Genomic DNA, 27,612 nt, shown 5'->3' on the forward strand with positions numbered 1-27,612 from the left:
AAATATACACAGGCCAGACGGTATGGGGAGTGGGATAGGCCATGTAATACTCTTGTGAACATGCTCCGCACCCTGCGCAATTTCACATTTGTCACAGAGATCAAGGGTGACAACCAGACACTGATCAGGCCCTGCCAAAAATCCTAGATAGTTTCACTCAATTCTATTCCAATCTATATTCAACCGCACACCAAACAAACCCAGAGGGCATGCAACCCTTCCTAGAGTCCCTCAAACTATTGTGGCTGGGGAGGGGACATAGGGAATATATGGATAATCCATTTACAGTGGAAGATGTCGCCCAGGAAATCCGGGGTCTTCGCTCCGATAAAGCCCCAGGTTCTGATGGCCAGACCACAGCATTTTATAAAACTTACGCCGAGGAGCTATCCCCACACCTCATCGCAGTCTTTGAGGAGGCGCAGTCCACTGGAATCTTCCTGCCCTCAATGTGTGAAGCTATTATCATCACGCTGCTTAAGCCTGGGAAACCTAGTGATGAAGTAGACTGATACAGACCACTCTATCTTATAAATGTAGACGTCAACATTTTTCCAAAATTACTTGCAAGTAGTCTGCAACCTCTGCTTCCACTAATCTCACATCCAGACCAGTCGGGATTTATATCTGACAGATCTACGGCACCTAACTTCTGCACCTTTTTTACCGTCCTTCACTACCTACACCCCAATAAGAAAGCAGTTGCGTTTTTTTTAGATGCCACAAAAGCGTTTGACCCGCTTTAGTGGGGTTACCTATCCAAAACTCTTGCAAGAATGGGCTTCAGCCCTCTCTTTTTGGGCTTCATATGTTTATTATACACAGCACCTTCCACTAGGATTCGTCTCAATGGCATGCTTTCGAGCTTTTTCCACATCACTCGTGGAACGAGACAGGGCTGTTCTCTTCCCCCTTCCTCTTTGCCATAGCTATGGAGCCATTAGCAGTGTGCCATTAGCAGGCAACACTATGCTGCAAGAGGTCTGGGTTTCAGTACGAGGGGACTACTAATCTCGCTATACGCAGATTACCTCGGGATTGTTTATCTATAAAGTGATGTAAACACCGCCTCCCTACTCTGTGAACTCATAACATTTAGTGGAATATCTGGCATCTCTCTAAACTGGACAAAATCCACTCTCTTTCCGCTCACAGACGCCACAACCACATTCCCTGTTAAGTACCCCCTACAGTGGGCCAATGGTCTTGTAAAATTTTGGGGTATATAGTTCAGTCAGGATGAGCAGAAGATCTGGGCCATGAACTTCGGGCGAGCCATCACATAGTTGGAAGAAAAGGTAAATGCCTGGGCTAAGCTACCTCTCTCCCTGGCTGGGAGGATCGCGGTGGCTAAGATGGAGGTCCTACCAAAATGTTATATATTTTTTGTTAATATCCCGATCCCACTCACCCAGGTCTTCTTTAGCAAACTCTGCTCCTCATTATTAGCTATGGTATGATCGGGTGGGCAAGCACGGATCTCATGGGAACTCATAACATTACCGCTGACACAGGGTGGGCTGGGTGCCCCAGACTTTCAATTGTATGCCTTTTGTGCACAGGCACAATTTCTACATTCTGCTGTGGAGATGGATGTGGCGGCACCAGTTCCCCTCCAAGTGGCAATATACCAGTCATACAGATGACGTCGAGATGGTATTGACATGGTAGAGACCGTGAGATGGCCGTGGGAAAAACTGGGAGATAGAGCCCAACTGTCAATACTGTACGCCCCTTCCATCCCCTTAGCGCATTACCCCATGATCCCTGTGATGACAGAAGGCGCCAGCAGATTCATAGCTTGAGATATAGGGCTACATACCTTCGCGGATCTATATCCAGAAGATAATTTCAGAGCTCCGCCGAAACCACAGCCGGGAGAGCTAGGTCATTCTCTGAGCTCTTCCTCTATTACAGGCTAAGGGCTACTTGCAAGCAAATACACACAACCTTCCCCATTCTCCTGCCCACTTTGCTGGCACTTGAAAACATCATTCAGATGGCTTTCCCCCGTAGGCTCATCACACGCCTATACAGTAATATGCTGAACACCGCTTCCATATTCACGCCTAAAGCATTCCAGACCTACAAATCTGTCTAATGGAAGACCAATGGGTGTTTTGCTGTGGTCAGCTCACTGCTCTTTCGCCCAAGTAGAAACTACGTTTAGTCCATTTTAAATTCCTCCATCGGTTTTATAGAACTCCTACCCAGATGCATAGAATTGGGATCAAGGCAGATGATTCTGGAGGTGCGGATTTAGCCCGGCCACATTCATTCACATGGCGTGGTATTGTCCTCGGCTGGCAATATTCTGGGCCAAGATTTTTACTACAAGTCATGATATAACCGGTACACCAGTCGACCCCGAGCTGCACATTGGCTTACTGGGCTATGTGAGAGAAACGTCGGCTGAGCACTGAAAATTGCACGCCATGCTATTGCTCTTTGCCAAACGCAGAGTACCCATACACTGGGGCAAGATGGAGGCTCCCAAGATGGAAGCCTGGCTACAGGATGTCATCTTCAATCACACACAATGAACAACTTTCTGGGAACTAATGCCAACTGCATCTAGGCCAAAAGACATATGGGAACCGTTTCTGTCATGGGCCCATTTACTACACAGTGGGGGGGGGGGAAATACTGATTAGACCGGGTCACAGGAAGCATGTTTGTACATCTCAGAGTTAAAGTCTATCCGAGGCAGAAGCGGGATAAGTGGAACATTAAAAAAGTCGATGTCCTTCATTTTGTCACACAGCTTGAGGCCTGTGGCCCCCATACAAAGGGGTCAGTATCGCTCTCAAATCCTGGTCAAATGGTCATAGTTGAAGAACAAAATGTATTGACCTGAACAAGATGTTGCTTGTGATATATTCATGCTTCTCTGTACAACTGTAAGCTATACTCTATCACCTGTGTTGCTGCTATTTACAACTGTCTGATTCAATGACTTGAGTTATGTTTGTTGTATTGAAAATACCAATAAAAAAAGAAAAAAGAAAAAAAAACTAGTCCATGGATTATGATCGCTTTCTAAGGTGTGTCAGGTCCACAGTTTAGTTGTTGTGGCTGCAGACTGCCAGTGCCATTGTTTAGTGTACCCAGTCCTTGAGTTCGAAAAATAGTGCATGGTTTACAAACATATTGAAAACTAAACTTTGTGAACATTAAAAAGGTCCCTTAGGTCTGCCAGGGTCTGCATTCCAAATCGCAATGGTTATGAACACCCAAAGTAACTTTTTTTCCTAACGCGTCAAGTACGTGGCCCCTCCGGCAAGACTGCAGACTAGGCACATCCAGCAATGATGGCAGTATTTCTTGTAATGTCCATGGACTTTTTTACATTTAAAAAAGTTCTGGGATTCTGTTTAGCTGACAACACTAGTAACCTTGCCCAAGAGGAAAAAGAGTGACTTTCTTGACAACAAGTGAGGCTATTACTTCTTTGGCACATCAATGACAAGATGCCACCTGATTTTATTTTTCAAAATCATTCTTTATAGAGCTTATTATAAGCCCCAATAAGGTGCATGCCACACATATAGAGACAAAGGTCTCTTTCTATACACAGTGAGCTTTGTCATGCCATTACACAGTGGCACATTTATTGTTTTTTATGGTTAGAATATAGATAAAGCAAACACAAGGAGCTCTCCATGCCACTGGAGTCAAGCTGTTTCCAGTTTAGGGAGGACCTGGCCTGGCAGTTTGGGCTGGACTATTCCCATTGGATGCAGGGTCAAGACTGATTTTCACATGGGTCCAAACTGGAATGGCATGGTGAGCAAACAAAGGATGGCTTTAGGCCCAGATCTCTGTGCTGGGGTGAATGTATGACATTTTTCTGTATTCTGTCCTTCAATTGTTCTTTTTGCATTGTTCTTTTTTTTAGAATATAGATAAGGGGAAAAGAAAAGGGCTTGGAATATCAGGAGGGGTAAGAAAATCAGCAAAGTAGCAGGGGATCAGAGATGGCTGAAAAGGTTAGTGAGGTTAGGCCAAATGGGAAATTACATCACAATAAGCCACCACAAACCAGCATGCATCACAATTATGGATATGGGGACCACCTTGGGATCCTTTCCAGATGTAGGGAAGTGACACAAGCCAGGGGTCACCAGTCATATATTGGTGAGAAAGAGATTATTATCAAGAATGTGATGCCTAACTCACAAAGTGGATAGTTACTAAACAACGATTAGGTGGGGAGGAGGTAGTGCTTAGTGTTAAACAACCTGTGCAGTCACGACTCAGCAGCAGCTGTGATAAAAGGTGGGAGCAAAATGCAGGTAGTGGGAGTGTTTTTTTTGGTAAGCAAGGTTTCCGGTACTTCAATCAAACAAGTTATTGTCCCAAGCTTTGAGACTCCTGGTTGGCATAGGCTTCTAAAAGCCCTTGGATACTACTGATATATATAGTTGCTTTAAGAGGGTAAATGTCTGACTATGCTCCCACTAGGGTCTGTGAAGTCTACAGGGCTGATCGAACAAGTGTTGAGTATTATGGTAAGGATTGTGTTTCACTAACATCATTCACACACAATGGATAGAGTGGGGTGGTATAGTCGCTGTGTCATGCAAGAGAAAAGGGGGGACCCCCTCTATGAGGAACACTTTATAAGGTCAGGGAGAAGAGGGGAAAGCCAGTAAAACACACTAACAATACTCCCTTGTGACCTACATTTCTTTTTTTGCGATTCAATTATGAATTCAACATGGGCTATACATACAATTAAACCATAACAGCATACAGAAACATATACTATATTCTATATATTCGTTTTCTTTCTTTGTTCAAAAATTATTTTTCTATTATCTATCTCAAATAAATATTATAGACATATATACATCACTTCACAATATACTAACTATTTCACAACTAAACATCATATAACCCCAGGTGAGGAAACAACGAATAAAGCATTCCAACAATCTCTCATACATTCATACTCTTCAACTACATTCATACTCCATTCACAACTACATATCTCTGGAAAGTCGGAGACATAGCGCTGGTTTCAATCTCCATGTCTTAAAGCAACTGCATATAACAGGATCTAAATAGCATTGGTCAACGCATTTCAGTGGTTTGAAGAAAGGATAAGCACCACCTTCATCAGGACCCGCCAGATAACAGAGTCTCTACACCCAGGGGATACCTAGATAAGTATAAATACAATAAGTTCACAGCCCATGATATTAACCATCACATGATATCAATTGGACCAACATATGTACACTACATTATGACAGTGCATTCAGATTTAAAATCAACCATGCCGCATTTCTCCAAATAATACAAAACACAGAAAAGTGTGTACTAACCCTTATCATGTCGACAGAATTACATCACAGAGCGGGAACAAACGACAAAGAAATATACAAATGCTTGCCACCAGATGACGGGACAACTAGAGATTGCTTAACGCAGGAGGAATTTTCCCTGTGACGCATGTTATGATAGAGAGTCAGAAACCGTGACTACTCGATAAGACCCTGGAGAAGTCCCAGATGGGATGAAATGCATTGGCGACAAGCAATTCTGTACTCTTTTAATGAATTGATGAATAAAGAAAATAATAAATCTCCAATCAAGACTTTGGACTTATTTATCCTTGTGAAGTTTTCAAATGAATTTTGCTCTATACTGTGATTTTCTAAGACATTGAAATATAATATATACACATGTACCTTAGTGCGGGTCATTTTCTGACACCCATGAATGGTAAAAGCTTTTTTATATGTTATGGGATAAGGTAAGTATGGGAATAGGGGTATATGTTTTGGGGATCTGAGGTATATGTTTTGGGGTGATTGGGTATTTTAAGGGTTCAGGGATAGGTTTGGGTTTTGGGATACAGGGGTATTTTTAGGGTTCATGGCTAGGTTTGGGTTTTGGGGTATAGGGGTATTTGTGGGGTTCAGGGCTAGGTTTGGGTTTTGGGGTACAGGGGTATTTTTAGGGTTCAGGGCCAGGTTTGGGTTTTGGGGTACAGGGGTATTTTTAAGTTTCAGGGCTAGGTATGGGTTTTGGGGTACAGGAGTATTTTAGGGTTCAGGGCCAGGTTTGGGTTTAGGGTACAGGGGTATTTTTAGGGTTCAGGGTTAGGTATAGGGTTTGGGGTACAGGGGTATTTTGAGGGTTCAGGGCCAGGTTGGGGTTTTGGGGTACAGGGGATATTTTTAGGGTTCAGGGCTAGCTTTGGTGGTACAGGGGTATTTTGAGGGTTCAGGGCCAGGTTTGGGTTTTGGGGTACAGGGGTATTTTTAGGGTTCAGTGCTAGGTTTGGGTGTTTGGGGTACAGGGGTATTTTTAGGGTTCAGGACTAGGTATGGGTTTTGGGGTACCGGGGTATTTTTAGGGTTCAGGGCTAGGTTTGGGTTTTGGGGTACAGGGGTATTTTTAGGGTTCCGGGCCAGTTTGGGGTTTTGGGGTACAGGGGTATTTTTAGGGTTCAGGGCCAGGTTTGGGTTTTGGGGTACAGGGGTATTTTTAGGGTTCAGGGCTAGGTATGGGTTTTGGGGTACAGGGGTATTTTTAGGGTTCAGGGCTAGGTTTGGGTTTTGGGGTACAGGGGTATTTTTAGGGTTCAGGGCTAGGTTTGGGTTTTGGGGTAGAGGGGTATTTTTAGGGCTCAGGGCTGGGTATGGGTTTTGGGGTACAGGGGTATTTTTAGGGTTCAGGGCCAGGTTGGGGTTTTGGGGTACAGGGGTATTTTTAGGGTTCAGGGCTAGGTTGGGGTTTTGGGGTACAGGGGTATTTTTAGGGTGCAGGGCTAGGTGTGGGTTTTGGGGTACTGGGGTATTTAAGGTTCAGGGCTATGCTTGGGTTTTGGGGTGCAGGGGTACTTTTAGGGTTCAGGGCTATGTTTGGGTTTTGGGGTACAGGGGTATTTTTAGGGTTCAGGGCTAGGTATGGGTTTTGGGGTACAAGGGTATTTTTAGGGTTCGGGGCTAGGTATGGGTTTCGGGGTACAGGGGTATTTTTAGGGTTCAGGGCTAGTTATGGGTTTTGGGGTACAGGGGTATTTTTAGGGTTCAGGGCTAGGTATGGGTTTTGGGGTACAGGGGTATTTTTAGGGTTCAGGGCTAGGTATGGGTTTTGGGGTACAGGGGTATTTTTAGGGTTGAGGGCTAAGTTTAGGTTTTGGGTTAGAGGGGTATTTTTAGGGTTCAGGTCTAAGTATGGGTTTTGAGGTACAGAGGTATTTTTAGGGTTCAGGGCTAGCTATGGGTTTTGGGGTACAGGTGTATTTTAAGGGTTCAGGGCTAGGTTGGGTTTTTGGGGTACAGGGTTATTTTTAGGGTTCAGGGCTATGTTTGGGTTTTGGGTACAGGGGTATGTTTAGGGTTCAGGGCTAGGTTTGGGTTTTGAGGTACAGGGGTATTTCTTAGGGTTCAGGGCTAGGTATGGGTTTTGGGGTACAGGGGTAATTTTAGGGTTCAGGGCTAGGTATAGGTTTTGGGGTACAGGGGTATTTTTAGGCTTCAGGGCTAGGTATGGGTTTTGGGGTACAGGAGTATTTTTAGGGATCAGGGCTATGTTTGGGTTTTGGGGTGCAGGGAGTATTTTTAGGATCAGGATGGGTTACTGTTTAAGGGTGCTGGGGTATTTTAAGGATTACATGCGTTATAATTATGCGGTGCAGGGGTATTTAAAGGGACCAGGGTGGGATTCTTTTTTAGGGTGTACAGGGTAATTAAAATATATATATATATATATATATATATATATATATATATATATATATATATATATATATATATACATAAAAATATATATATTTTATATATATATATATAAATATAAATAATTCAATTTAAATGAAAAAATGTTTTATTTTAAATTATGACAAATATATATGTGTATATATATATATAACCATCAGACAAAGGGTAATCTGCCCCTTACCCTCGACTCCCCCTCTGTAATTAAAATTTATTTTATCGAAGCTCATATACAATCTTGTCTCTAGTAGGGGTAAAGAAGATAATGTACTTTTACCTCTGTATTGATAAGTAAATTGTTCTTCCATTCAGTTTACTGTCAGATTCATACATAAAATTATAATGTTTATATGGTTATAATGTAAGCAGGCAGCATTTTAATAGATAGGATCTGTTTTCTGTCATTTTATTTCTGTCGGACTAACTAATGCTTTGTAGTACGTCGTTTATGTCTATTGTGAAAACCATGACCAATCACAAGGGTTTAAGCTTTTTTAAAAGTATGAGGGTTTTTTCACACAGAACACCAGCGAACAAGGCGTCAAGGAACGCCGAAACGCGTTTGGTTTTTTGACACAGCAATGCACGAAATATTTAACGAATAAAAAATACCAGCGGATGCTATACAAAATAAGAGTCCGTCTCTCTCATTTTGGTGAGCGCTGTGAAAGATGTGGCGTGGAGAGTGGAACCTAGATTCACATCGGTGAGGCACGACTCGGCCTCCTATCGGCGGACCCCTTCCCAGAACTTTAAACAAGTCAATTCGGAGCAGTAGCTCAGGAGAGCTTTCACCGTTCCCAACCCCCTGCTCGGAGTGAGGAATTGGTGGACCAGCGGCAAAGCGAGTTCAGTGAATCATCACGACCCGGCAAGTCAGAGGACGAGCCGAGGAAGTGTTGACTCCGCCAAATAGTGAGTTGTTGACCCACCAGACCATGTATAGACTCTAATATTTGCAGGAGGGAAGGTTGTGAGCAGCCTGTGGCTTCCCGCGTGGTAAATGCAGCGGGATTTGAGAAAATATACAAAGTGCTAAATATATTGCTGTGCCACAATGGAAATTTCAGACGGAGAGAGGGACAAGGAGGCAGACGACCTGTTTGGGAATCTACCGGTTGTCGAAAAGAATCAGGGAGCATTACCAGAAAAAACTGAACAGCACCCTAATTTAAGAAATTTACTCAAACAATTGGAGAAACATCATAGGAGCGAAGTCACGAAGTATTGGGAAGCCAAATCTTAAGAAAAGTATCATGAGGCAGGACGCATACCCCGTGGACTTCGCATCATGCTCGCGCCGAGCTTTTAGAAGCCCAATCCTAGGCTGTTAAAAGAATGGGCAGAATCGAATTTAGAACCGTCAATGCGTTTAGTCTGCCTATTAATTAAATATGCACGGATTGATAGAGAAACGGACCTCAAAGAAATTAAAAGGCTGAAAGAGGAAACTGATGCTCTCACAGATACAAATAACAAAGACACAGTAGAAAAACTGATTAAAGAAATGCACGGAAGGAAATTAAAGTTAGAAGATACAGTTAAGAAGAGGAAAGTGTGGAAATTCAGTAGGGACAAAAACGATTACGACAGGGGTCAAGTATTCACATTTGCGAAAAAATATGACCAGGTAAAAAGACAGAAATTGAACAAAAAGACCCCAGTGACACAGGGAAGCAATGTCAATACAAACCTGGCCTCAACATCTACAATGCTACCAGAGAGCTCAAGTTCTGAGGGAAGTTTAATATATAGCGATGAAGACTCAGACAGAGGAAGCACAGGACAAACCTCTGAATCACTGAGCCCTTTATCGTACGTGGAGGAATTGGAATATATTCGTGAAAAGAGAATCCAGTCCCTCAGGCCGCGATACCAACAGAAACAAAATGTTCAAACACCGAAAGGAACAGGAGCCGCCGCAAACGCAGACAAAGCAACAAGAGGGAACTGGCAGCAAAAAAGACGCAACTGGAACAAATAAAAAGGAACACCAATATTGAGCGGACAATCGTTAATCTAACCAAAATTGAGCTCAATGAGGCGGAGAAACAACTATTAGCCCTGGGCCTCAGTTATTGTCCCGAAAGTAACTTTGATTTTGTGAAAACGAGAGTAGATGTGAATAAATTCATTAGAAAATTAAAATTAACCAAATATTTTGCCATCAAAAAGCCTGACACAATAGCACAACGTAAGACACCACAACTGACTCAGGAAACGGTGGGCCTTGCAGTAAGAGAAATCCCCTTGCTAAGGACATTACGTAATTTAAGAACTGAGGAAACAAATGAAAAGTCCCCAAACACGCAAGATCTCTTACAGGAGGAAAACATCTTGGGAGGAAAGGGAGGAGACAGTCCCTTCAAAGCCCCATCAACGTTTGTCCCCGTAATGCCAAGGGACGCAGTAGATGTCTTGACAGGGTGGTGGATGAATTAAAATCTCTCTACAAAAAACCCGCTTAAGCAAATCAAAAACTGTAAATAAAGAGAAACAATATTTTCAACTTATGGCCAAACTAAAGAACAATGACTCAGTAGTGATAAATCGGGCAGACAAAGGGGGCAATATTGTCCTGTGAGACAAAAAAATGTATAGAGAAGAAGCATGTAGGCACCTCAATGAAGTGGAATGTTAGGAAATTTCTAATGGAGCAGCGGTCCATAAAGCAAATGAACAATATAAAAAGATCTTAACAAATGGACACGAGAAACGCGTTTTTTTTTTTTACACAGCAATGCACGAAATATTTAACGAATAAAAAATACCAGCGGATGCTATACAAAATAAGAGTCCGTCTCTCTCATTTTGGTGAGCGCTGTGAAAGATGTGGTGTGGGGAGTGGAACCTGGATATATATATATATATATATATCACACACAACCTCTTCGGAAAAAAGAGCAGAAGCCTCAGCTGGGGACAACATGGAGGTCATTTATTCTCACAGAATCGGCGAATGCATTTCGGCATACCAATGCCTTCCTCAGCGCCACAAGTATTCAGGAGGTTTTCATTTAAGCACTGATGTTATCCTGCTGCCTATATTGGCCAAGTGACCCAGGCTCCGCCCCCGATTTAAACAGCCCATCTGTTGCAGTTCTTGGCGTAGTCCTGAACTGCAACTCCCAGGATGCAGCGCTTGGCTCCCAGGTAGGTGTATGCATGGAATGTCAACCTAGTGGTCGGGCGTGAAGCAGGAATTGCCAAACATGAAATCAAATTCCCCTGCTTGCAGAAAAAACAAAGTGTCTCCTTGGGTCCCCATACCGCTTTAGCCCCAAAACACAGGTCCAAATGTCAGCGGGGGCAGCGGTGTCAGTGCACGCCGCCCAAGACGGAGAACAGTGTCCTCGCAACCGCGTAGTTCCTTCCTGCAGGCCGAGGGGGGCCCAGACCATACCAATCCCTTAGTATCCCCACAGCGCCGAAGCAGTGCCAGAAGGGTACGGGCCAACTTTGCAAAGCGGGGGCATCCAGCTGCGTCTCTGGCAAGACGCAGTAAATAATCACACAACCTCTTCGGAAAAAAGAGCAGAAGCCTCAGCTGGGGACAACATGGAGGTCGTTTATTCTCACAGAATCGGCGAATGCATTTCGGCATACAAATGCCTTCCTCAGCGCCACAAGTATTCAGGAGGTTTTCATTTAAGCACTGATGTTATCCTGCTGCCTATATCGGCCAAGTGACCCTGGCTCCGCCCCCGATTTAAACAGCCCACCTGTTGCAGTTCTTGGCGTAGTCCTGAACTGCAACTCCCAGGATGCAGCGCTTGACTCGGATCCAAACGTAAAACTCGGCAAATTCCGAGCCGCTTCCACGGCGGGCAACACGGCAGGTATGCCACTCCCAAATACACCAACACAATCCAGTAGCGTGAATGATCAAATAACTCACTGGTGCTGTGGCCTCAATTCAAAACGGTGTTTATTTTAGCAGCGGGTGCCCAACGCGTTTCGCTGTTAACCTCACAGCTTGTTCACGGGTAACATTTTTAGAAGTGAAGTGCATATTTAAAGGTACAGAGATCAGTTCCGTTTTGTCATCATAAACATAGTGAAAATACTACGTTGCAATCAATTACATCGTAACTTTGGAGGAATTCATGATAAGAAATAATACATTTTTCATAATTCGACACACAAATTCATTTTGCATCAAAGCATTAATTTCTGCAATTAAAGCTGTTACTTAGTTTTACGCTTATTAACTCTACGACTATTGAGCCCATGTGGGCAAACATAACTCAGCTGGTTGCTACTTAATAAGTGCCACAATTTGTTATAACCACCGGCAACATACTTGTGTTAGGTGTGTCTAACTAGCTATGAACACTCATTATTATAGTTTTCTCATACATTGATGTCCAATTAGAACAGTTCATAAGGTGGTGTTGTCAGTCATACAATGCATATTCTTCTGATTCCCACAATCTGCACCTTCGTCATCCGAATTGATACCGTTTTCTAGCATAATTGTTACATGAGGAAAGCTTCCCTTGAGAACCCTCTTGCCTGAGCTAAAAGTCATTCTATACGCTTCAACGCAGAGACAAAGGCTAGCAAGCAAATATGAAAACATATATCAAGTTATTTGGAAGCAACATTCATAAGTCCATGTCACCAATTGTTCTTTACAGTTTCCATAAGTCTATTACTCCAGTGGAATGATCTAACATGGGATGAGGAACTAAATGAACATGATATTAAAGTAAGGGCATATCTATGATGACATAAATGCTAGGCAGTTGTATAGAATACTTTACTATGAGCAAAGGTTGAAAAGGAAATCTTTGGGCCTAGTCACTACACAGGCTTAAATATAGTTCATTGGTGCAAACATTTTTAAAAACACGCAATTATAAATTAAGTGTTTCTAATAACATCGTTCACTTCTACATTTGCCATAATGCGATATATTTTGGTTTATTTCTTCATTTGTTCTGCAAAGGCGCATTTACATATTTTTTTATGAGTCATCTCCAAAATGAGCATTTCAATAGCATGTTCTAAAAATGCAATTCTAATATGATAAATGGTCATTTTTCCTAATACTTCTGCTGGGTTGTTTGAGATAAAGAGAAGGTGGACAAGATTATTCACCTGACTATTTAATTTGTCTGCCGATAAGAGATTGTGGCTGACAGCCATAGTTTGAAGGTTGATGCAACAAAGGGCAAGTGAGGTGATCAGAATGCAGGCCTCTCTGTTAATGTACAATCCAGACAGTAGGATTGGGATTGGCCAACATAGGCACTAATAAAACCCAACCTGGCACTGCTGGTATGTCACTTATTCCACTATAAAAACTAGACGTTTGCAATTGCTCTGGATTTTCATGCTTTAACAGTATAAACTTGGTCTCCCTTAAAGGTTTTCTGAATAATAACCCTAAAAGAAACGTGGTTTTAACACTTTTTACTCTCACTATATTATTATACGTCACTGGTTGTACTATCATTAAAACTGCATGATAATGGTGGGCGTTCACTTCTCCTCTTTATCAATAAGTTATGGGCTGCTAGTTTTAGTTTTGATTATATGTTTACTGAAAAAACAGGTCTTATTGGTACCCACAAGTGACTTCCTATCATGTATTGTCAACTTATATTATTTTATTTATGATGTTTCTTCAAGTCTGAACAACAGGTCACATTTATATGTTGGGATAGCATGCATATCAGGACTTCCTATCACGTATTGGCAATTTATATTATTTTGTTTACGATGTTGTTCAAATCTGAACAACAGGTTACATTTATATGTTGTGATGGCATGTATATCAGGAATTGTGGTACTGGCCCAAAAAGAAATGTCCGGATTATGCTATATATGGCCTTATATCAGATTCATAGACCATGATGTGGCAATACCTGCGAGCAATAGCATACTGAGACTTCTTCATATGTATCCAATATAATGTATGTATCTGTCAACAGGAATGATGAGTTAGTATTATTTCACTATCTTGCCACATGTACTATTGTAAGTCACATGGGTTTAATCATTTTGCGGTGGACAACTGAAAATTATGTATAAAAATATGATGCCAGTTATGATCAAATCAGAAAATACCAATAAAGATATTTAAACAAAAAAATCAATAAGTTATGGGACTATGAGCTCTTTCAACTTTACTCATGGAACCTACTAGCTTTATATCTTTCTCTATTTGAATTGGAGGGAGAGGAGTTTAAAGGGGTCTTAGCTAGCACATGACTTCTGCTAGATGGGTAATATTTGAAACTGCCATCGTAGGTATTTAAAGCTTATGGTGTTTTGCTGACAAGTGGACCTGAAGGAACATATATCCACTCAGATGTACTATGAAACCCATGCAATGACAGGAGATGAATTTTGGTGACAGCCTCCCTCATAATCTGAAAAAAGACGAGATGGAAAGCTATTCTTTTGTGCATTAATCAGTTAAACCACACAGCTGTTCATTTTTGACAGTAAGGAGATATTCCTGGGATACCAAGTCAATACTTTGGGGTCTATTAGGATTGCGGTCGGAAAATTACTCCGACCACCACGTGGTAGTGGAAAAACACCACCCGCTAGGACCACGACTTAACCGCTAATCCAATTAGTATGCCCCGCAGTCGAAATCTGACTGCGGCGGTCGGATTGCAGCATTTAACATTGCAGCAGTTGCCGCTGCGATGTCCACAAAAGCATGACCTGCATATCCTTGCACTGCATTGCAAGCACTGCACAGTGCCTGCCACGTGGTACAGGGACCTGAAAGAGGCTACCATGGGTACCCCCGCAGCGCACCCATATCCCCCAATCATTATGGGGGCCCACAATGGTCCCACAGAGACATTCTCCGCATGCCTTTCCATGGAGGTTCCGCCGCAGCGGAAAGACTGGCTACTGCTGGCATCATAATCATGCCGACAGAGCCTGGCCATGCATCAGCCCCATTTCAGTGGTCCAGCTCCGCCCGCCAGGCAAGCATGCGGACTGCTACCTGTGGAAAAAGTGGCGGGCGGAAAATCTCACCGCCACAGTCGTCACCCCCATGCTAATGGGACCAACGGTTTTCTGGGTTGCGATCGCGGGTGGATGACCGCCGCCGGTCATCCGACCGCCATGCTAATATACCCCTAAGTAACTAAAGCTTCTACTGTAGATTATATATTTGTCAGTAATTATGTGGAGATTCTACTAGAATCCCTGTGGGTGCTTCCTACTTCTGTGACTACTGTGTATTTCCCCATAGGCTTTGGCAGGCATTGAAGGTTGCTTATCTTCACCCTTACATAGTTGGTTCTTATAACATAGGGAAGCTTCGAAAACTAAAGTGGGTGCCGTTAACAGGGCTTATTGTGCATTAGTGCCTTGATGGCTTAATAACTCATTCCCTACACATACTCAGACAATTATAACAGAGAACACTGCAGGTCCCTCGGACATTTGACTGTTATCATAGACAAAAACATACCTATTAGTAAAAAAATGAAAAAAATCTGTATTTGCTAACTGCAGCAACAATTTGTTGAAGGCACAAGTCTCAGCGATTAGCATTAAACACCAAATATTCAGGAAAGTTGAGGAGTGTTCAGTGGAGGAACAATTAAAAAATGGAAATAATTCATACATTTTTGAAATACAATAATGTTTTGGGGCAAAGTCCCTTAGCAAAGAGTATCCCCAGTTACCAGCAATAAAACTAAATTAATGGGTGTCTTACTTTTCAGAGCTATATAAATGATAGTTTGACTAATTCTTCGAAAGGCAGCTGCTTAGTGCTGGTACAGACTATTGGGGTCATGTAGAGTTTGGCAGAAATCGGCGATGCTCATGTCCTGCCAAACTCACAGTTGCCCGACTCTACTTAGAGTCTGGGAATTACTTGGTTTCCGACATTGGAGCCTCCGCTGCTGGTAACCTCTGCACTAATGACCCATCCTCCAAAGGGCCATCAGGTCATGCAGACAGTTATCTCACCCCTTTTAGGGTGGGGCAACTATCACTATAGTTCCCTGCATTGCATGGCAGTCTATGCAGGGAAATCACACATTGGCCATCCCCACACATTAGAGCCTTTAATTGTTTGCATTGAGAAAACAAACTCCTTTTTGGGGAGTGGTAGAAGCTGTAGGCAAGATGGCGGCTGCATGATCGTGCAGGTGTCACTCCCTGGTCAAGCTCTGCAGTTATGTGGCTTGTATGAGGGAATAAGCCAGAAGGAGTAAAGGAGATCCTGGTTAAGAGGCTTGTATTACCGCGGTGGCTCTGTTGCGTCTTCCGATTACATGTTTGCTGAGTGGGAAGAGTGAAAACCCTGGCTCAGGACTGTGCGGTTAATCATCATGGAACTCCGCTCTCGCACTCACCTGAGGCTGATGCAGATGTGGTCTGGGCGGAAGCCGGCTCAGCTGGAGAATGGGCCGGACACGAAAACCGGTGGAGGCGGCGGCTCGGGAAGTATGCCACCACGCAAGAATGGAACACTATCTGCAGTAGCGGTAAAGCCCCCAGGTTCTGTCCAGAAGTCGTCTGCAACTCTGGAGAAAAAAGCATCTGCGTTGGAAGAAAAGCAGGCGAAACCGGAGAAAACAGCTGCGGTGAGTGCCAAGAAGGGGTCGGCAATTAAAGGGAAAGCCCCGGATAAGATGCAACCCCCAGGTATGGTCAATCAGGAGATGGGAGATAGGAAGGAAGAGGTACCCCATGGCCCTAAACAGCAATCCCCCCAAACAAGCACGGGACCGGCAAAAACACTTACCGTCCCGGGGATGTTTTCGGGTAAACTGGCAATTCCTAAAAATACAGGCAATTCCACCCCTGGCGCTGCAACTTTTGTGGAGGGGGGAAAAACGTCTCAAGATACAGAGGCGGATGGGTCCCGTAAAACATCTCAAGTAGCTAATAAGGCTATTATTATTATTATTATGTTTCTTATATAGTGCCAGAATCGACCCCCGAAGGGGTATCTCCGCGCTTGCCTTCGGAACCCGTCCTGGCCTTTCCCTGTGAGATAGCCCCTACAGGGCATCCCCAAGGTGAAAGCCAGGCATCCCGCCATGGGGGGCCGTTGTGGAGATTAAGCAAGCTTAATGCCCAGAGTTGCAGAGTGTGAACCCATGATTAGGTCAGGCACCGAAGCGAGAATTATCGAGTCCATGGACATTTGAGCTCAAGACCCTGCTGCGTCGGGAATTGAACCCTGGTCCCGGGTCTGACCTCTGCTTCAGGGTCTGCCTGCTCTAACCAGTGAGCCACACTTCTCCACATATACTGGACTCCACTATAGCTGAAGACTCAGTAGCTCATGAGTATGATGTGGATATAGCCCCCAAGGTGGTACTTACGCATCAAACCACGGAAGGGGGCCAGTCAGATACCGATGTTGGTACCGATAGCATGCCAGATACACATGATGGGGACAGTTTCTTCTCTTTGGCGGAAGGGTCTGACAACACTACAGACTATGAGCACTCAGAAGGCACCTCCAGTGACGATAGTCCCCCTAACACAGTGGATACTTTAAAGGGGGTACCCCGGCATAAAACAAACAAAAGGCCTTTACAGACCGGCGCAGCACGGCGGGAGAGCGACTGCTCTGAAGCCAGTAATAATTTACAGTGGGATTACTTGGGAGTCACAACGGGCTTTCCAACTTTAAAAGGACCACACCGGCTGAAAGCGGGAGCAATGTCGGCAGGTACAGAGTCGAATATACCCCCTTCAAACACCCTGATCTATGCGATGCTCAAGTCAATACAGAGTGAGGCTCGACAAGAGCATAAAAGAGCGCAATTAGCAACGAAAAAAATACAGGGGGCTATTCGTAAAAATACCAAAGCATGCGCAGAAGTAATTACCAGGACAGCTGCTCTGGAGGAGCGAATAGTAGATCTTGAAGCGGGTCATAAAATCCACTCCCGACTAGATTATTTTTTTATTTCTTCAAGTTTGATACAAGGATCGGATATACTTAGATATCCGAGAGTGATGTCGGACCACAATCCGCTAGTACTTGAGGTTAAAATTCACCACATGGTTGAGAAACCAGACACCTGGACTTTTAATAGAGGTTGCTACGGGACAGCAGGTATATAGACTGTATGGCCATTTGGATTACGAGGTTCATAACTAAGAATATAGGGAGCACCAATATACAAAACGTCTGGGATACACTGAAGGCGGGAATAAGGGGGTAGACTACACGTTATGGATGGGAGAGGCAGAGAAGGGAGAAACTAAAGTTACAGAAGCTTTACGGGGAGCTTGAAAGGGCAGAGATAACCCTAGCCAAGATATTAGCGGATGGTGGGAATGGGTATATAGCACAAACACAAATTATCATTACTAAAGCAGTAATAACAGAAATCTCTCAGACGAAAGCTGCAGCCAAATTTGTGGCTTGGCAATCGAAGGTATACGAAAATAATGAGAGAGCGGGACGACTGTTAGCAGTCAGAACTAAAGAGAAAGAAGCTGCGTTACGCATTAAAGAGATTTTGGATCCTGATGTTGGGTTAGTATCGGATGAAGCGGCCATCGCAGTAACTTTTCAGATATTTTATCAGGAACTGTATGATGAGGATATTAGGGATAACGGGGAGCTACAGGCAGAAATTCAAAGTTATCTTAATGAAATAGAGGTGGGGGCTTTAACACCTGACGAAGTGGCAATGCTGGATGCCGAAATAAAAATAGAAGAACTGGGGTCGGCTATATATTCCATCCCGAGTGCCAAAGCAGTTGGACCAGATTTCCTACCAGGAGAATTTTATAGGACATTTAGGGTACAACTTGTTTCTTTAATAATAGAGGTATTTTCACAAGTTTTAAAGGAGGGAACCCCCAGGAATCTTGGCGGAAGGCAAGGATAGTGACCTTTTTAAAAAAAGGGAAGATACCCACTGATACTGGTTCTTATCGACCTATTACATTAATAAACAGTGATATTAAAATTTACTCCAAAATTTTTGCTAATCGGCTTGCAAGTGTGATTAAAAATTAATCTCCCCTCAACAACACGGTTTTGTGCCAGACCGAGAAACGATTGAACATATCCGCCGAACAATTGCAATCTTTGACTATACCAAGGTTACAGGAGACCGTAAGGCTTTAATTCTGCTGGATGCGGAGAAAGCTTTTAATAGGGTCTCCTGGCCTTTTTTATGGGCCGCATTACAGCATTACGGTCTAGGAGAGAAGTTTATCCGTGCTATTAAGAGCATTTATGTTCAACCTATTGCCCAGGTTTCAATAATGGGGATCCAGTCGGCGTCAATTAATATGGGTAGAGAAACAAGGCAGGGGTGCCCCTGCTCCCCCTTACTGTTCGCGATCTATATTGACCCCTTAATTAGGAAAATCTCAAATGAAGCTTCTATTCGTCCAGTACAGGCTAAAGGGGGGATACCAAAATCCTTGGTTATGCTGACGATCTCGCCATATTAACGGACTCCCCTCGGTTAGCTTTTCAAGGAATCCAAACTTTAACTTCACAATTTGGGGCAATATCTGGTTATCATTTAAATGAAGCGAAGACCCAAATCATTTGTAATGATAAAATTAACTGGACAGATCCTCATATAGTAAGCAAATATAAATATCTGGGGATAGAGATTGGTTCTAAACCTGATGAGATAATAGAACTGATTTTGGGTCCTTTAATTCGAAAATTGGAAGTTGAGGCGCGTCGAATCAATAACTTACATCTGACTTTAATGGGCAGATGTAATGTAATAAAAATAATTTTTTACCTAGGATTTCGTATTGTTTAAGAGTCATCCCCTTGTTGAGCGACCTAACTTGGTTTAAAAAACTAGACCAGATAATAACATGGTTTCTATGGGCCGGCAAGCGACCAAGAAGGGCTCTTAAGTTCATGACTCTCCCTAGAGATAGGGGGGGCTGGGCAGTACCAAATTTTCAGGTATATTGTTGGTCTATAACACTCATTTCTGATTTATTGTATGTGGACTCCCCAGATCGCTCTGATATCTCGATCTATCATCTAATTTTAGGACCTACAGCACAGGGACTTTTGTTTAGACAAATTGATTTCTCGTATTTTAAGCGGGTCAGGTTTAAGGTTCTCGTGGTGCGTACAAAGTGTGGACATCGGTTCGGAAAATGCTTGATATAGGCAGACTGCATATATATTCTCCATTTGCAAATAATGGGTTATTTCCAGACATTTTTCGGGATGCCTATTTTAAGGACTGATCCTCCCATGGGGTTAGAAGGATCGGGGATATAATGTCTACCTCAGGATTAATGAGTTTTGAAGCTATAAAACAAAAATATGGATTAGGTAATAGACAATTTTTTAAGTTTCTACAGATTAGGGATATTTTTTGTAAAAGAACTACAAGTTGGGCTTCTAATCCTGTAATTGAAGCTATATAAGGGGGTCAAACATCCATATCCTCTATCTATATCCTCTATCTATAAAATTCTGAATGCTAAGAAACCTGATGACTTGAGTAAACACTTTATGCGCTGGGATGCTGGGGTTCAAGCTGGTCAAGGGGTTTGTGAAGATTCACTTTTATATAGTCAATCTGCTTTCTTTTCTGCCAACTTGCAGGTGCAATGTTTTAAAACCTGGTTTAACCTGTATATAACACCTTCTCGAATAGATAAATGGGGAGGGGTGGCTGGGATAAACTGTCCACGGTGTGGGGAACTCGCTGCGGACAGTGTCCATATGCTTGCATCCTGCCCCTCTTTGGGTCATTTATTGCAAAGAGTAGAACAGCGTTTGGGACAAATGCTCTGTTTTCCTGTTGTATTAACACCCCAGGTTATCATGCTTGGGGTCACCGATCAAAATATGTCTGAACCTGAACGCAAGTTGATATTTATTGCAATGACTGTTCTGAGGCTATGTTTAGCTACTGTCTGGCTTGACCCAGCCCCCCCGACTGTACATGTTTGGTTGCGTAAATTTCTTAGTACTTATAAATGGGAAATCTCTGTATTTAAAAGAAGAGGAATAAGTGCTAGGAGGGATAGGGAGCGGATATGGGAACCTCTAACCAAATGGCTAGAACAGAGATAATTTTTTTTCTTCTTTTTTTTTTCCTGAGTCCGTTTGGGGAAAGTTCTTACCACTTATGTGTATATACTTGTAAATAGGTTGTATATCCGTGCATCCCTGTATCCTCTTTATGAAATGATTGATTAATTATCTGTATCTCTCTCTTCCCTGGGACAAACCATGCAGGGTGGGGGGTGGATGGGGGGGGGGTGATAAACTGAAAATGGGATCTATGGCATGAGGGGACTGTCAGTATATGAGTTGCACTGTTTGTGTATATGGTGATTCATGTCATATCTCCTAATAAAAATGTTATAAAAAAAAAGAGAAAATCAACTCCTATTTTGGAAGTTTCTTTGCCTAATGCAAAAGAAATGTGATGAGCAGGCATTATGCAGATATTCAGTGCTGTGTAGAGAGATGGCAGAGTGAGGCTCCCTTCAGAGTACAAAGATCCACACCAGGCAGGAATGTGTCTCTGAGTAGGGCAGACAGGGCTCTGGTACCTGGGAGGATGGACTCCTAAACTTAAAAGACCCCCTAAGTAGGCAGCCACCCTGATGAGTATTCCGTAGCCTTCAGTGGCACAGGTGGTACAACTAATAAGAAAAAGTAATGACCCATGTGCCCATGCCTAGATGGGGGTCATCATCTTCAAAGTTGAGCAAAAATTCTGAGTGGTGATTTTGAAAAAGTTGTTTGAAATTTGTATGTAGTAAAAGCAAATTCCAATATATTTGAAAAGCACTCTGTTCACCCCTGTATGTATCAAAAATGAGTTATTAAGTTACTTATCTAGATACTGCCCAACAGCATTTTTAGACACATCAGGAAAATTATTTGCAATATATCTTTAAATTCTTTAGAACTCATGGGCAAAGCAGAACAACCAGACATTTGGGGAACAACATATCTTTCCCAGTGTTCCACTCTGTATAATGCCTTGGCCCTAAGCCTTTCACACAACATTAAACCAGCTCAACAGGTATTTGTAATATTCATTGAATATTTTAGATTGACCTGCAGTCTAGGAAACGTTTGGAAAATCCTGGATACCAACTAATCACCCATTGTTTTACTAAATAGATTCCAGCGTCAATTGGGCTTAAATAAAAATGGCCCTGTTAAAGCACTCCTGTTTTCCTACATATTGCAAAATAAAGATGGCCCTTTCAGGTGTGTATTCCTTATCCCCTGTTTTGGAAATGGGCAGAGTCCCATTCGTACGTTGGTGACCTGATAATGTTGGTCTTGTCTCCACTTGGCTTGCATCGAAAATTGTATTGGGTTCAGCTCTATAGAGAGATGTTCAATGTAAAGACCAAGACCACTGAAAGTGAAACGATTATCATAGCAAAGACAGGTAATTCACAGAAAGTGGTGCTTAGTGCCAGTATCTCCTGGCTGTTCCATAGACAGGAGCAGAAGTCCACAGTCACTTCCTTAGCTAAAGGAATAGCTGGGTTTTTGTGCATCATGTACTAAGCAGCAATAATTCCTTTGATACAAATTTACGAGGCAATATTTCTGTATGGCCTGGAGTGTCTTAAATTACGCATTACTTTGTGGGAGGAATCCAATATACATTATTGACAGTGAGATATAGCCTGTATATAGAAAGTATTCAGCCAGGATTTGGAATGGGGAATTATCCGCACATGGTTTGTGCAGATCTTCAATTTCTATTTCTACTTGTGATCCCCAAAGGGTTAGAGCAGATCTTCAATTTCTAGTTTTATACCAGGCTCTACCTTAAACCTTACGCTACAGTGTTGAGTTCCATAAAACATCTTGTATTAACTGTGCTTTATCCGCACTTTTAAATATGGCTTTGGTATTTTATAAGCGTTCCTTAGATGAAATTTGGACTTGTTTGCTATATGTATGCTTAAAAAGCCATCTAAAATCTCCAGCTATTCTGGTAACGTTTGTAAAGAACGAGGCACACTTTCCAGTAAGGCTATCCCGTCTGCCTTTTTTCAAGTGCATTAGGATACAATTGAGCCCTAAGTTTATATCCTGTTGGTGTGACCATTCAACTTTATCCAACCTAGTTTTTCAAGTCTGCGAACTTTGATGTCAGCAGTTACCAGTTAAAATGTAATTTTAGGTGAAGGTACCTTACAGGTGCATATGGTAGAGGAGTTTCACAATTAAGAGTCTATAGTGTTTTAGGGTTATGAGGACCCTCCATCCACATCCATAGTCATTAATAAAATCCCAACCCTCCAAAGGAGGTAGGTGTGTCACAGTCCAGTTATTATGTATGGTACTGATTGGCTAGTACTAGTGCTTTGTCTCTAATATCTTCATGTGCGACTTTGTAGTAGAGCCATGAGTTATATGATCAATCAGTAGGGAAGAGACACTTCACAGGAACAACCAATGCGGCCTGCTGTTACTGTAAGTGCCCTGGTGCCTCATCATTGGTTTGTTCCTCTACATGTGAATGGCAAACTTTCGAAAAACAAGTCCATGACTGAGACTGCGTGTGTTTCTCACTAGTAGTTTGGAGATATATATTTGCCCATATAAGTGTCATCAGTCCTCTGTGGGGAAAAACAGGTCTAAGACCATCACAGGTCGAATTAAAAATGTGTCTGTGGTGGTGTACATGGGTCAATTTATATCTATGTCACTTTACACAACCGTAAAGAATTCTATGCACATTAGGACCTTTTCCCCGCAGAGATCTGATGGCCCTTACGTGGGTGTTAAATCATATGGGGACAAACTGGGAGTTGAAGGGCGGTAGATAGTTTAAGGACGGAAGAATTGACTATCATTCAAACCCAGATTATTGGAGGAGATTGTAGTTTTTATAACTAAGTAGAGTGTTAAACTCACAGGAAGGTTTTGCTACACACCTATTTTAAACTATAATATTTCCCCTTAATGTATAAGCAAAGGCAAATTAATAAACAGGACTTCACAGAGCTTTTTACAAATGAAGCTCACATAATCGACTGAGTGCAAGTGAATCAATTATGATGGCTGTTTATCCTCCTACTTCCGCAACCCTCTGAGATGTTCAAGCTAAATGCTTGATGAAATTTAAATTGTCATACGTACGATTTTTTGTTAAGAATAACAATGAGAAATTAATTTTGTCAGACATTCTTTAGTGCATGTCTTATTCCCTGGTAGACTGAGGTAGACTGTTTTTTTCCCACAAAATAATAGGTTTCAAAAATATTTTGTGACATTTATTTCAGAAATATAATGCATAATTTTCTATGTCGGCACAGACAATCACAGTTTGTGCCCATGGCAATGGAAACATAACTCCCTACAATGCAGTTCTCATTCAGTACTGATATCTATGCTAATCACAACAATCATCACAATTGTTATATAACTGACTGCATTTAATTCATGATTCACATAAAAATGGAATTTTAATATTACTAAATATATAGCAATTTGTATTTTACTTTCTACACAGAGTGCAAGCGGAAGTTGATGAGGTTATTGGATGTAAAAGAGATCTTGATTATGAAGACCTTGGCAAGATGCAGTATTTGTCACAGGTAATCAGTGGCCATAATTCCCAAGAACATTGTCAGTCATTTTAGTTGCAATTCATATTAATCCTCAATAGGTTGTGTGTTTTTCAATGTAGTAGTTTTATTTTGAAAGTTCCCTCAATATATTCTACTCTTTGCTGAGAAGGGCTCAGAGTCCATAACTTGACCCTCACACTTTGAAATGAAGGCCACAGTGCTGTTCTGTGTTGCATGAATTGCGTATGGATAGCTTAGTGATTGTCTTTCTTTTCACATAAAATACATTTAGGAAAAATGATGTACCAGATACTTGTGAATTGAAAACAACTTGCTGAATCAAAACTGGGATGGGTTATACGGTCTGGAACTCAAATGTGGTAGCCATCTACAAATCTGACAAACAGACCTTGTATCACTGTCAATGCCTCTGGCAACCTGTAGTAAGATTAATAGCATAATGTTTAATTCTGAGCTGGCTTTTGATGACCTCTGATCAGTGTATACAATAATTGTGGCCTTAGAAATAGATTATTTTACATTGTTTTTAATCCTATATTCCTTTTATTCCGTATTTATGCAGGTTCTTAAAGAAACACTTCGCATATACCCTACAGCCCCTGGTACTACTCGCCTGTTGGAAAAGGACACAGTAATAGAAGGCATCAACATTCCAGCTGAGGTTTCATTAATTGTAAGTTCAGTAGCTAATTTAGCAACTATGACCATACTGCGGAAAATATTGGTTATACAATTACTGAACAGCATCTCAGTGTAAAGGCCTAGAGAAATGAACTATGGATGGATGCTGATAGATCATGGTGCCGACTCACCCCTCAGTATGACCTTATCAGACCCAATCAGGCATATTTCCAAGTGTGACCTGCTGAAATAGCGAATTCATGCATGGAACTACTCAGAATATACAGATGGTTGAAAATGGCTCCTCATTCAGCCCCCTTTCTGGCCCCTTTACAAAAACTCTGCAAAAAGCTGTTGTGCTACTTCATTGAGAAGATTAACATCCTTCAATCTTGCATGCCCTTATAACCTCACAGCTGGATTATGCTCCCAGCATACCAATTTAAGAGACTCCAGCTGTTGCAGAAGGCTGAAGCCCGGCTCTTACTAAATCTCCAGAAAAACAATTACATTTGTCAGCACATTAAACAACTGCACTGGCTTCAAGTCAGTGAGAGAGCTCAATTCAAGGTGCTGGTCCACAGAGCCTTCTATCAGTCAAGGCCCCGTTACCTGGCCAGTAGACTCTCACACTACCTTCCAGTAAGAACTCTGAATTCCTTAGATGCTCTGTTGGCTGTTATGCAAAAAACCAGAAGGAAGAAATGGGGTGGTACCTATTTCCTCGCTCTTACCATCTCTGGCTGGAATGCTCTTTCTCTCTATCTGCAGGCCACTAAAGACGAAGGCGCCTTCAGACATAGCCTTAAAACTTTGTTGTTCAATCTGGCTTTCTAATAATCTCTCCTGACTAATGGTCCCTGTACCTTAGTGCTGGGACACTCATTTGAGTAGCTGCGTGCTCTACAAAAACCATGCTTGATTGACAGATATTCTGCTCACAGGCAGTGTTAACATAAAAAAATTACGATCATCAGCCAAGGGCAGGAAATAATTTGCCTTTGAATAATACATAGTTAATCAATGTTAATTATTTGATATTTATTTTGGGTAATTGTTTATTTTTGTGTGTTTTTTTTGAAGGGGTGAAGGGTGGGTATTAAATACATTTTAATTACTTTATCATTAGTTAACATTAATCATTTTTAATTCAAAAATAAGTTTTAATTGTGTTTTTATTATTTTATAGTTTAATGTAGGTGTGTGATGTGGGCAGTATGTTAAAGTATGTGTAATGAATTCATGTTTATTCGTTTTTTATCAATATTATTTTTTTATTGATTATTCATTATGGTAATAATGAAAGTATTTTTGTATTTAAATGTAGAAGTGTTTTGTTATTGGTGTGGTGTTATAGGGTAGGAAATAAAATAAATACATTTATGTATCAATTAATGTTTTTGTTTGCAAATATTTTCTAGTTTAAAAGATTTTTTTAATGTATTTATTATTTTATTTTATATAATAGTTGTAGGTAGTTATATGTCATTATTATTATAATATGTTTTCTTTTTATATATTTATTATATTTGATTTTTCACTTTTAAAATATTTCTTTACATATAAAATGTTTTTAACTGTTGGAGTGTGAGTAGTAAATGTTATCTCTTTGCTATCCAATCCTATCCCTACTGTTGCACTCACTGGAGTTGGAATGGTAAATGTAATCCCTCTGCTATCCATCACTTATCCTACTGTTGCACTCACTGAAGTGGCAACAGCAATTTTTACCCATTGGCTATCCAACACTTTCCCTACTGTTGCACTGACTGGAATTGGGATAGCAAATTTATTTACTCCACTATATAACACTTACCCTACTGTTGCATTCACTGGAGTGGAAATTGTTATTTTTACCCCTCCGCTATCTAACACTTTCCCTACTGTTGCACTGACTTTGTTGTGAAATGTAAGTTCAAATATTATTTTAATAGTTTAATGTTTTAATTTATTATAGAATTTAGTGTTTTTAATTTTAAATATTGATGTATATTTTTATTTTTTACATAATTTTATTCTTTTAACATAAGTTAAAAACAATAGTTTATTAATTGTTGTAAATTAAATATATATGTATAAATAATTATGTTTGTGTGTTTATTCTTTTTTATTACGTGTATTTGTTATATTTTGTTAAAATGTATATTACATTTATTTTATTTGGTAATATATTTAATATATATTTTATTCTATATTTATATAAAAATTAATATTCTATACACCTATATTTATTACATCAATATTTTTGTACTTACCTGTTTAAGTATAGGGGTCGATATTTTTGTAGTCTATATTTTTTCATTAATATTTTTTCCATCGATTAAAAGAATACCAGGTACACGAATCAATCCATCTTATTATCCATGTAATGTTATTGTACAAAGTGCTTAGCTTCCATTCTCATAACTATAACAGTTATGGGGCACTATGACAATTCTCTAACTACTTGTTATCTTGAACTGTAATGTTTAAAACCTGTCCTGCATGCATCCACTTTGAACTGAACTTCATTCAGTTGCACTCTTGATGTTTGGTAAGCTAACACTTGATCTCTCATAGAGTTTACCACTCTCCCTCTCCCATTGCGTTTACTGAGCTCCAACTGATGCTGTAAGTCTATGAATGAGCTCCAGTAAATAGCTGTATGCAGTGGAAGGTGCTTTGAAATACCCAGAGAAGTTGAATCACCTCTAGAGTATGGGCTATCCCCCAAGTTTGTTTT

General features: G+C 41.3%; 1 protein-coding gene across 2 annotated transcripts in view; it reads left to right on the top strand.

Moving 5' to 3' along the window:
• Window positions 1–27,612, top strand: part of LOC147690173 (cholesterol 24-hydroxylase-like) — a 288,449-nt gene that overhangs the window by 223,959 nt on the left and 36,878 nt on the right. For both annotated transcript variants that reach the window (XM_086937766.1, XM_086937767.1), the window contains exons 11-12: window positions 24,191–24,275; window positions 24,832–24,942. In XM_086937766.1, the coding sequence (XP_086793892.1) occupies window positions 24,191–24,275; window positions 24,832–24,942 (196 nt within the window). The remainder of the gene's footprint in view (window positions 1–24,190; window positions 24,276–24,831; window positions 24,943–27,612) is intronic.

This window comes from Lissotriton vulgaris, chromosome 9 (assembly GCF_964263255.1).
Source record: "Lissotriton vulgaris chromosome 9, aLisVul1.2, whole genome shotgun sequence".
In the NCBI taxonomy this organism is placed as follows: Eukaryota; Metazoa; Chordata; class Amphibia; order Caudata; family Salamandridae; genus Lissotriton; species Lissotriton vulgaris.